General features: G+C 45.9%; 1 protein-coding gene across 4 annotated transcripts in view; it reads left to right on the top strand.

The window, feature by feature from the left end:
- PPFIA4 (PPFI scaffold protein A4) overlaps nucleotides 1-12,044 on the top strand; it is a 3,163,248-nt gene that overhangs the window by 2,521,819 nt on the left and 629,385 nt on the right. For all 4 annotated transcript variants that reach the window (XM_085600211.1, XM_085600208.1, XM_085600219.1 and 1 more), the window contains one exon: nucleotides 10,553-10,650. In XM_085600211.1, coding sequence (XP_085456337.1) covers nucleotides 10,553-10,650 — 98 coding nt within the window. The remainder of the gene's footprint in view (nucleotides 1-10,552; nucleotides 10,651-12,044) is intronic.

The raw sequence follows: 12,044 nt of genomic DNA, 5'->3' as shown, positions 1-12,044 counted from the left end.
TTTAGGCCAATTCATATGGTAATATGAAAGTAGGTATACAGATAACCTATATATTTTTTAAATGGGCACATGATAGGGAGTTTAGGAGCAGTGGTTATTTTGTACCTCTCTAAATTCGTGCGTAACTCTTCGTGTATATGATTTAGAGGGTATTTTTCAAAATGTCTTCTTTCTTATACACTGGCTGACATTTTGAAGGCACAAATGTAGCAGAATCCAATTGGTAATAACAAGTATACTGCTATTTTATGCTCCCACATGTCTTCTGATAAAAATAATACCTCACTTGTGTGTGTGTGTAGGCCTAGTGCCTGCCACAGGAAATGGCCCAAAATGCAATATGGATACATCACATTTTCCACTCAAAACTGACCAGTTTTTTGCAAGGTGGGTAGCTGTAGGTTATGGACCCTTGCTCAGCTGGCAACTAGGGAAACCTGGCAAACCTGAACTTTTTTTTAAAACTATACACCAAGGGGAATCCAGGATGCGGTAACTTTCATGACTCTTGCCAATTTGTTTTACCCAAAAGTCATTGCAAATCTCACCTTTTGACTAAAAAACTAAATTTCCCTCATATTTCTGTGATGTAAAGTTGTGGAATCTGTGGGGAGCCACAAACTTTCTTCCACCGAGCATTTCCCCAAGTCTTCTGATTAAATTGGTACAAAACCTGTGTGGGTAGGCCTAGTGCCCGCAACAGAAAACAGCCCAAAACACTACATGGATATATCGCATTTTTCCACTCAAAACTGGCACGTTTTTTGCAAAGTGTGTAGCATGGATTTTGAGACTTAACTCAGCGGTCACCTAGGAAAGCCTAACATACCTGTATGTATTAAACTAGATACCAGGGTGAATCCAGGGTGTTTTTACCCATAATCCCTTGCAAACTGAAATTTGTACTTAAAAAACAATTTTTTTGTGATGGAAAGTTAGTTGTGGAATCTGTGAGAGCCGCAAAGTCCTTCCACCCAGCATTCCCTCAAGTCTTCTGATAAAAATTGTACCAAACTTGTATGGGTAGGCATAGTACTTGCGACAGGAAACATCCCACAACACTACATGGATACATAACTTTTTTCAACTCAAAACTGACCTGTTTTTTTGCAAAGTGGCTAGCTTTGGATTTTTTGCCCTAAGTCAAAGGTCACCTAGAGGAAACTAGTAAACCTGCACATATTTTAAACTAGACACCTAGGAAATCCAGAGTGAGGGTGACTTGTGTGGCTATTTTAAACTTCGGAAGCTCTTCCTGAGCGGCTTGAGGTTAAAAAAAAATAAAAGACTCCTTTTGGTGCAGAGCACCAGAGGGACCTTTATTTATCCCTGTAGGAAGCTGGCTCTGTATATACTATACTAAAGTGCGATATAGTGTGCACAGAGTCCAGTAGAAACCCACAGTTAGGCAGAGGTAAAGTTATATAGCACCTGTGAGAAGTTGGCCTGGTATATGCTGGTCACTAGTTAAAGTGGCCACCTTGCACCAGTCCAATTCGACTCTTATGGTAGATAGGTTTAAGACAACCTTTTAAAGAAAGCTATCCTAGTGGTAGCTGTGGAGAGCAGCCTTCAGGCTAAGTCTCGGAGGAATGTAAAGCAGCTTGTTTTACCTTATAATCTCTTGAATCACTAAATGAAAGGGCACCACACATGTATATATATAAAATATATATGTATTTATTACTAGGCACACTCTACTAATCTCTTTATAAGATAAGAAGTCAAGGACATATGCACAAATCAACATTTCACAACAAATTAAGCACTTATATGGCTGGGGCCCTAGGGGCGTACCAGACCATATACTAAAAAAGAGGTATAGGAAGAACGATTTGAGAAGGGAGAAGGCCTATGGTCTTCAGAAGCGCTGGGGCCTCACTAATCCACCCAAGGCAGGTAAGTAAAGGACCCACGGGAGACGCATGCAGTGTGAGAACACAGCCGCGCATCCCAATAGACTTCAATGGAGCAAGTCGCGGTTGGAATTTTAAAGTTTTAGGATACTTCGGGAGAGTCTACAAGCAAGTCACTTACAGGGTAATTAGTTCTAGGGCCAACACACACAGGAGCACCGGAGTACTCGAGTTACCTCACCCAGGGAATCCGGGTGCATAGGTGTCTTTTGGTGTCGGGTCGCGGCGTCGTTTTCAATGGGAGCCAAAGAAGACTTGCTGCTTCTGAAGACAGGAGAAGTGTCCGGTGGAATCCAAGGCTGGATTCTGAAGAAAGAAGACCTGAAAGCAGAGGAGACAGTGTTCAAAGTCACTAGCCAGTGACCCAGGGCCAGGAAGCTGGATGCCCACAGTAGTCGGGTGATTTCAGGTGATCATGGGTGTCTTGACTCTTCAGCCATGAGGTCCAGGAGGTGTTGACGACAACCAGGAGCTGGATTCAGAGTGTCCCATGAAGTCTGCAGCTTACTGAGGTGTCGGCAACCGGATTGGAGCCAACAAGCCTTGGCAACAGCAAGTCTCATGGAAAGTGAAGAAAGTCAGCGGTGCAAACCAGCAAGGTCTGAGGGACTCACCCAGCGAAGGTAAGTCAGGGCAGACCTGGGGCAACAGGGGAGCTCTTTGGTTCTGTGGAAAAGTCTTCAGGGGACCCACAAGCCAACCGGCAAGGGATCACAAAGACGCCTTGTGAGGATTCACTTCACAGGAGCCCACGCTCACTCGGGACGAGGTAGGCCTCTGATTTTCAAGGGAAATCCTGCTGGAGGCTTGGGACACGCGTGGTCCAAAGCACAAGTTCGTAGAACGTCAGGAAGGGGTTGCACTTGACAATAGTGCACGGTACCCGGAAATTGCTGTTCCTCGTCACTCGTGGGGCCCACTCGCCTCCGCTTCTCTGGGGACTCACAATGGCCGTCGAGAAGTCAGGAAATCTACTTCTGGGGCTGCAGGGACTTCGGACTCCGGCAGGAGCGGGAAAGTTTGCGACCATTGATGCAAAGTTTTGGTGCCTGCCAAGCAGGGGAGTCACTCCTTGACTCCAAGGGAGATTCTTCAGTCTTCCAAAAGTAGTGGAACATCGAAGGTCCAGGATTATTCTTCAGAGCGTCGTCCAGGGATACCTCGTTTACAATGGCAAGGTTTCCCTAACCTATACTACAAGGAAGGGAGGGACTAGCTCTATGACCACTCCTATGGGAGGGTCAGGGGAGTGGGTGGCTACACCCACTTCCCTTTGTCCAGTTTCGCACCAGAGCAGGGGCAGGTAGCCCCTGAACTGGTTTGAGCTGGCATATGCACAGAGGAGCCTACTGCTTCCCCAGTGCAGGACTTCAAAGCACTCTAGGAGTGCACCCACCCAGCCCCAATACACTAAATCCTGTCTGGAAGGTGGTTACACCTCTCTGTGACAGGATGCCTATTGTTGGGCCTCTTCCACTGCGAGTTTCGGTCAGCAGCAGGGGGGCAGCCCAGTGTCTGTGCTGGTGGCATCCATTTTGTGATGCCAGGGCTCTTCAGGATTCTACAGTTTTTCCACAGTGGGTACATGTCTATCCCTCTAGAAGGGTGGGATCATACTCCCACACCAGTTACTGGTGTGGGGGTATGATTCCAAAGCGTTTGACACCAAACACGACATGTTTTGATGCAGCCATCCCAAAGTTAGCATTTACCGCTAGGTTATAATGCACTTAAGAGTATATGGTTGAACCGCATCCACAAACGGCTACGGAGAATGGACTCAGAGCTGCAGAGGGGCCCTGCTCAGGCAGAGGCACTCCCTCACATGGAAACCAAGCACCCTGCCCTCAGGATTGATAGGGCCTGCCTTAGGGGTGACTGATAGGTTTATATGTGTGTGTGTAGGTAGAGATATAGTGAACCTATACCTCAGTGAGGAGTGCTAACACTACCTCACCCAGGCTGCAGTAGCAGGCCTGTGGTGTCAGATTTAGTCTGCTTCCCAGGGGTGGCATAATGCATGCTTCAGCCCCTGGTAGGCCTGTGAAGTACTTATGCTCTTGGTACCTAAGGTACCATATACTAGGTGCTCATAAGGTACCACAGTATCCAATCACTAGTGCACCTAATATGCACTCCAAGTTGTTTAGAGAGAACAGAGAGGCTGGGGTCCGGATTAGCAGGCACCCAGCCAGACTACAGCCAGAAACCTGTGTAAACATCAGAAAAAAGTGGGGGCAACATAACTGCAGATCCTACTCTCCTACAGCACCTCACTCTCTATTTGTGGTAGTGTGGTCGAGCAGTAAGGCAGTATCAGAGGACAGTGTTAAGCATTTGTTGTACACACTCAATCAGCAAATGTATTCACACACTCAAAGACTGAACTTCAGACCAATTTGCTTTTGTATAAAAACTATTCTTTTAGTTATTTTATTTTCTACAAACAAGCAAGCCTGGCACAGGTAAGCAATAAATACTTTACAGTAGTGATGCAGTTTGTAAACAGTTTGAATTGTAATTGTATATACACTTTGTTTTGACTTACAGTATGGTTGCAGAGAAATGCAATATTTTGTAAATACAGTACATAGACTCGAATGGGCTTTTCAGTAAAATACCAGGTAAGTTACGTTTTAGATTACTTTTCTTACTCAGAGTAGTATACCTGGATAATAATCTGGGACATTTCCTGTAAACAGGTAAGAAAAATCGTTTTGGTTAATTAGTACAATTTTAAAGAATTTCTTTAGGTTTTCAAACTCCACACTTAGAAACTTTTCCAGGAAAAACAGTCAATGTTATCTTAAGGAGGAAAATAGTGTTATCGGTTTTGAGGTAAGGTAATGGGAGTGGGAGATGAGGTTCTGGGGGTAGACTCAGGGGTCCCCCATGGTCAAGGATGCACTCTAGTTACACCCTCAGCCCAGTGTTTTCCAATGAGGGATAGGGGGCCTCCGGTTGGTGGCTGCTGACGAGCAGGCCAAGCACAGCTCCTAGACTTTAGCTCAGGGCAAATGGGGAAACAACGTAGCAACAAAGATGCACCCTCAGCGGCACTAGGGCAGCCGGGTGCAGGGTGCTGTTTCGACATCGGTCACCCTGTTGTTTGCAATGGAGAACCTCCGATTTGCAAAGGCACTGCAGGCTTGGGGAAGAAGGTTTTCTGGGTGCGACCACCACTTCGAGAGGGAACTTGGGGGTTGGTTATGCACCGTCGGTTTGGCCACCGAAGGCCGTGGGGCAACGTGTGCAGGGGTGCCTTTTGGGGTCGGATCTTCTTACCAGCTCCTGGTTGCGGTTAGGGGGACCTTCCTGGATTTAGGCTGCAGGCGTTGGCTGGAGGCTTGAGGCAGGTCAGGGGTTGCAGGATCTCTGGTTAGGATCGCCGGGGGACCTCCTTGTGGTGGTTGCCCACCGAGCTCGGGCCGTGGACGGTGGGTGCAGAGTGGGGCAGATCCGCGGTGTCCGGCCGGAACCAAAGGTTGCAGATGAACAAATCCGGTGTTCACTGGAGACAGTCTTTGAGGTTGAAGGCAGGCAGGTCCTCCGGGGTTTTTGAGGTTGCTGGCTGCAGGACACGCTGGGATTTTGCAGGAGCAGGTTCGAGGTGGAGACAGGCCGGTAGGGCTGGGGCCAAGTCAGTGGGAGTATTCCTCTTGTAAGCTTCTGCAAGGCTGTTTGGTCCTTCTTCTTCTCTTGTAGTTTATTCTTGTCTGCTTTCTTGGTTCAGGGCTGACCCCTAAATACTGTATTTAGGGGGCGTTTTACTGGTTTCTAGGTCAGTAGCCAATGGGCTACTGACCTTAGGGTGACTACACCCTTGGTGCGCTCACCCCACGTGAGGGAGTGAGCACAATCCCTAATCCTGATTGAGGAGGGTCTGCCATCTGCAAGACAGCGGGCACTAAAGAGTGGGCTTCACCTTGCCTCCCCCACCTGAGGGGTGGAGTTGGCAGAGGTGGGCACACCTTCTGGGCTGGCTAGTTTTTTCCTGCCTGTCTTCCTGCCGAAAAGGAGGGAAGGAAGGAAGGGGGCCTGCTCCTGATAGCAGGAGAGGCTGGGGGTCGCATTACAATGGCTGCCAGGCCTTTGGTGCTCCCCTACCACAGATGGCTCTTCCTGGCCTGGAGGAGGTGTGAACACCTCCGCCCAGGAAAGGCTATGTTTCTGGGCTCAGTGAGCGAAGGCTCCCACCCTAGGATCCAGAAACATGTCTTGTGCTGGCAGGGTGGTGTGTACCAGTAAAGGAACCCACCAGAGGCTGGTTGTTTTTCAGGGGGCATTTCTAAGATGCCCTCTGTGTGCATTTTTCATTTAATCTCACACTGGCATCAGTGTGAGTTTAATTTGCTGAGACGTTTGATACCAAACTTCTCAATTTTCAGTGTAGTCATGGTGCTGTAGAGTTCGTAATGACAAGCTCCCAGCACCATATACTCTTAATGGCAGCACTGCACTTACAATGTCTAGGAATGGACTTCGACACTGTAGGGATACAGGGCTTATGCACCTGTACCCTCACCACTGGTATAGGGCATACAGCTAGAGGGGTGACTGATCTATGCCAGGGCAGTGGCTTGTAGGCATGGCATACAGGGATGTGTGCCATGTCGACTCTTCACTTTGTTTTGTACCAAAACATGCAGCCTGCAAAGGCAGTGTGTGTGTGTGTGTGTGTGTAAAGGTACAGGCCCTCTAAGGGTGGCACAATAAGTGCTGCAGCCCTTAGAGGTCTTCCCTGGTCTCAGTGCCCTGGCTACCTGTGGTACCATTTACCAGAGCTGACCTGTGGCCTGAGATGCCAATTTGGTTACTTGTGGGGAAAGAACACAGGCCCTGGGAACCTATTTGGCAGGGATCCATGGCACATCAAGTCAAAGGGCATCAGTAGTCTGGCAAAAAGTGGGGGGGTTACTGCAACAGAAACCCAGCTTCTCACTACACCCAAGTGTCGGCAATTGTTAACAGATGCACTGGCGAGGTAGTGCAAATGTCGGCCATAAGCCCACACCCACACTAAGGGGGTTAAAAGGGCTAATTAAGTGGGTGGCACTCTATGTGCTGCAGGCCCTCCCGGACTTCCGCAGCAGAAGGCACATTCCAGCATCATCGCACTATATAAACCATCTCACTATAGCAGGCTTCCCTTGTATCGTGTTCTGGTACCTGCTGAGAGGTGACTTCTGCCAGCACATCAGTACTTGGCTCTCCATTCCCTGACCGCTGACCCTTGGCAGGGGTTAAGGTGACCCCATTGCTTTTGTCTATAACATGTGCCGTGTTTTTTTGTAGGTTGTTGGGATCAGTACTATTGGACTTGGCTTCATCTCCTCGGACCGTCTCTCTTCAGGCAGAGGAGACTGCTACCCCTTGCTAACTCTCAGGAATGTATCTTGCTGTCCTGATGATGATCCCCTCACTCTAGCCGGGATCGAAACCTCCACATCTTGACTCTGATTGGTTTATTAGGATTCATGTGGCGCACCAGTTATTGTTTCCATTGTGACTGTTGGAAATATGTATGTGAAGGCACCATGGATATAAATGCCAGAGGTCTGGAAATCTGGTGATTTCAACCCCGTTTCTACCCACTGCACTTTTTAATTATACTTTGTTTTTTCTTATGGATTATTTGTTTAATAAACACATTTTTCCATTTGGAGAAAACCAACACAGATCGCAATGTAGTTCTGTGTAACACTGCTATATATATTTGTTCTTGGAAGGGACCATTGTCTCTTAAAAATACATTGTAAACCTTCGTTCCCTCTCGACTTGCGTGGTTCCCTTGTTTCTTTATAGCCTTTCATTTACAGGCCAGGGGTACCTGTATTACCCCTTAATTAGGAACATACAAGTACATTGAATAGGGCAACTGAGGTATAAGTCAGTTTTACCATGTTTAAGGCAGAGAGCACAAGCACTATAGCCCTGATTAGCAGTTGTAAAGTATTCAGAGTCCTAAAACCAACAAACACAAATTTCACCTAAACAGAAGGAGCGAAGGCAAAAAGGTTTGGAGGAGAACCACTCCAAGGATGTCAGGTCTAACATGACGTGATTGCTGACAGTAATGCTTTTAAGAAAAGGTTGCAATGCTTTATTAATTTCAGTGAATGCAGATACTGCAATGTATTATTAATTGTAATGACTGCAGATAGGATTTGGTTACTGAAGTCAGTGATTGAGTGATGCATCACATCATGTGGTACTTGGTCTGTAAATGTGGTCAACTTTAATGCCAATAGTCCTTCTTGTTTTTTGGGGTATGACGCTTTAAGATTAAAAGTTGTATAATCAAAGATATGCACATCAACCTTATGTGTATTTGTAAATTACTGCATAGTACTATGTAGTGGGTATGTCATAAATGTAATTTTCCTTTTCTAAAGAAAAAGCACATTCTAGACAATCATTTATTGAGTGCTGTTGTTCTGTGCTATTGAATGGTGATTACTAACCCACACCACCTCCCCCAAGTATGCCTTGGACTGCTCAGTTTCACTACCCTGAAAGAGTCAAGCGCCACAATGAGATGCTTGGTTCCCAGTGAGTGGGCATTTCTGAACCTATTACATGCATAGGTCTCTCATCCAGCACAACTAATACCCAGTTTCCTTACAATCTTTAATTAAATCAAAGTTGAAATTGCCAGGGTCTAGAAGTGGGATTAGTGGTGGGTGCTTCCAAGATAAACTGTATACCCTCTTTGAAGTTATCAATGGTGCAATAGTGACTCGCGATTGTAAAGCACTACAACGTGGAGCTGTAAAGGGGCACTGACTATAGTGGAAATGTTCTCAAAGGAGTATGACAGTTTGCGGCTATTAGAGAAGGTGTAAAAGAGAGAGTCTGGTTGATTGAATCCTTGTGCTGACAACCTTCAACTGTGCTCAACATGAATGGCACCACGTGACAGGGACAGTGTGTATGGTGGCTGTGGTCACTTACTGATTAACCTAAGTTTCATAGACAACATTAAAGTGAAGAGGAGGAGTATGGGTCAAGGTAGTTTACTATGTAGAAGACTGTATCACATATGAGCATTTGACACGCAGCATGTCAGGGTCATATTGGAGATGTTAGACTTTAGAGGATGCAGTGTTAGTTGGACATTGCACAATACGAGAATAATTAGGTAAGGGTGCTTAGCAGGGCATTTGTGGATAAATATGTTGGGTGAAACAGTTAAAGTGGATCTATCACTTCAAACATGGTGTGACATATGGGGAGTTCTGTTTTTATCTCTTGGGTTGATATGCATCCATCTTTATAATTTCAGTTGCTTTTACTCTCATTTCAGACATTTTTATTAAACATAGGAGTAACAATCCCTTCTGTGTGAGGCAGAGTCATGAAGAACACCCCATCTCATAGGATATTAAGTAGAGTAAGGATGCTACTCGTTGGGCCCCATTTGACGGGAAAACCAGCCCCTTATCAGGTGATACCTACGAGTTGATCCCGTAGTATACGAAGATCCATCGCGTTGAAATAAAAAACTGCTTACCCACACCATCTCCAGCATCAAGATGAAGGTGTCCAGTGCACACACATCCACCAACTCAGTGCTCGGGTCTGGTCTGAAATCCTCTTGCGTGGAGCCCAAAAGCCCCTGAGTCTCTGCAAAGCTTTGAAGTCAGCTCATCATAGCGCATTCAGCAAGCATTTGGGTGCTCACCAGTATCTCAACAGCAGTCTCTCCGTTTGTCCTCCTATCTATTTAGATTTCTATGTCACTATAGAATGTCTGCCTTTTTATTAGCACAGTGTGCAGTTACATCTCCAGTGCTCTGTTTCTATGTATTGTTGGGCACTCTCTCAGTGGCGGCCGGCATGCTTGAGGAAGGAGGTGTTGTGGGTGGGGAATAAAAAAAATCAATAAAGAAAACGTATGTACCTGAGTGCCTCCGCTCCAGGCCAGCCACGCTGTACTGGTGGGTCCGCGTGTTCCTGCTGCAGGAAGCAGCCAGGAGGCAGCTTCCCTCCGCTACGCAACGCAACGCAACTCAAGCCAATCACAAGGCTGCTAGGCGCAGCAGGCGAGCGCCCCAGCAGGGACATTTTCTCTGCGTAGAGAAAAAGGGAGAGTGGGCGGTCCTGCTCGAGGGCGGGGGCAGGGCCGACCAAACAGTCAGTACCCACAACAGTGGGTAAGCCACTCCCCCCCGCCCTCGAGCAGGACCGCCCACCCTCCCGCCCCCAACCAGGCACAGCGACACTTCTGCTTTCTCGCAATTAGAGAAGGCAGAAACATAAATGGTAGTTTTTACCGTTTATGTTTCTGCCTTCTCGCACCGCGAGAAAGCAGTAGGGCGACGTCCCAACACCCCAATGGGGGAGCCTCCACTGCACTCTCTGTATCTGGCTCCAACCAGCCAGGCACCGTTTGGGCATAAAATTTGGGGTCAGAGCGAGAAGGAAACCATTCGCAAAGCAAATAAGTGAACTGGATAAAAGTCCGGTATCCAAAACTAAATATTCGTAGATAAATGTTATCTCCTCAAGCATTTGAGTCTCTCTGTGTTGTACCTTTGAACATTATTGGTTCAAGTAACGTATAACTATAATCAGTATTTTGCTTAAAATTTTTTGATGCACTATTAATCAGTTTCATTAATGTGTCCTCACAGGACAAGTTTACAGTATGGAATCATGTGCCTGAAGAGGTTAAACTATGACCGGAAGGAGCTGGAGAAAAGGCGGGAAGAAACGCAGCATGAGATCAAAGGTCAGCGCGCTGTATAATGAAGTCTAATGTCTTGGTGGATGGACGTGCAGTGACTTTGTAGTCTTTACTTAATAAGCTCGTGTTCGTGGGCTGCAGTGAAAGGTTAGCCTGTCAACATTGTGACTTTTCTGGAAAGGGGGAGAGATGTTCTTAGCTATAGATTTCCTTTCACACAACCTGTTTATTCTCCTCTGTTTTTGCGCTCTTATATGTTTTCTTGCAGTTAAAACTGTTTCCAATCATGGTGCAACTAGGTCCAGGTGAAATCTCAATTTCGCCAACGCAATTCATATAATTTTGGGAAGTTTGTATTCGTGGTAACATTATAGTGTGGAAACGTGAGAGCAACATTAATGACCAGAACAGAAATGTCTGTGGTTCACAGTAATTGTGTTTTTTTTGTGCGGTTATTGTACAGCAGAATGCATCCTTGTACTTAAAATAGCCGCCAGAATGCATTTCTCAATAACAGACATTGCTAAGTGCCAGGGTTACATTTTAAGTGACTATGTGGGGTTTTGCATACTGTTCCTGAAATGTTCCACATTTATGTGAAAGCAAATTAATGGAAGCTCGCACACCCCTATCTGCAATTTATGGAATAAGAACTCTTAAAAAACCATGCGACTTCCCACACCTAATGATATCTTGGTGTGGTCATGTTTTCTTATCCTTCTAACACAGTGGTCTTCAAACTTTGTAGTGGCACCCTCCCCCCAGTGGAAAATAAAAGAATCAGGTCCTCTCCTCAAAATTGACTATGTCTAGACTTATTCGAACACTACGTTTTAGTTCTGATACCATTTTAAAAATTATAATCAAATACATGTTTGCCAAACATACTATTCTGGTCTCTTCCCTTTTGACAAAAGATGTTAGTGATGGCCCATTACAGAAAAGCGTACTCCCGCTCATTTTTTCCACTTTAATCAAAGCACTGTTATCAGCGTAATGCTCCTTCTCTAGCGCCCCCCTGAGATCACTTGAGACCCCCCTCCCTTAAGGGGGCCCGCTCCCCAGTTTGAAGACCCCTGTTCTAACAGATTTTACCAGAGAGAAAAACACATCTTCAGGAGTATTTATCCACTTTAATTTAGTGAAAACCCAAATGGGCATCAACACAGTATATCCAAGATATAATACCGGGCTCTTGTAAAAAGTGAAGATTAACTAAAACTGGTCCCGATGTACAAAGCCGTTTTCGGGCTCAAACGATGCAATTTTAAAATCATAGAGTTTGCAACTGCAGAAGACCTTTCCTAATATACTTGTATTAGTTGTAAAACTGTTATTTTTTTGTACAGTTTTTCCGTTCTGAATTACAGATCGCAGGGCTATGAAAAGGGTGTTCACCTCTTATATCTGGTTAGTAAATGTATGTATCAATAGTTTGT

The sequence above is a fragment of the Triturus cristatus genome, chromosome 1_2, assembly GCF_964204655.1.
Source record: "Triturus cristatus chromosome 1_2, aTriCri1.1, whole genome shotgun sequence".
In the NCBI taxonomy this organism is placed as follows: Eukaryota; Metazoa; Chordata; class Amphibia; order Caudata; family Salamandridae; genus Triturus; species Triturus cristatus.
Note: the sequence above shows the minus strand (reverse complement) of the source record. Positions and strands in the feature narration are given on the sequence as shown.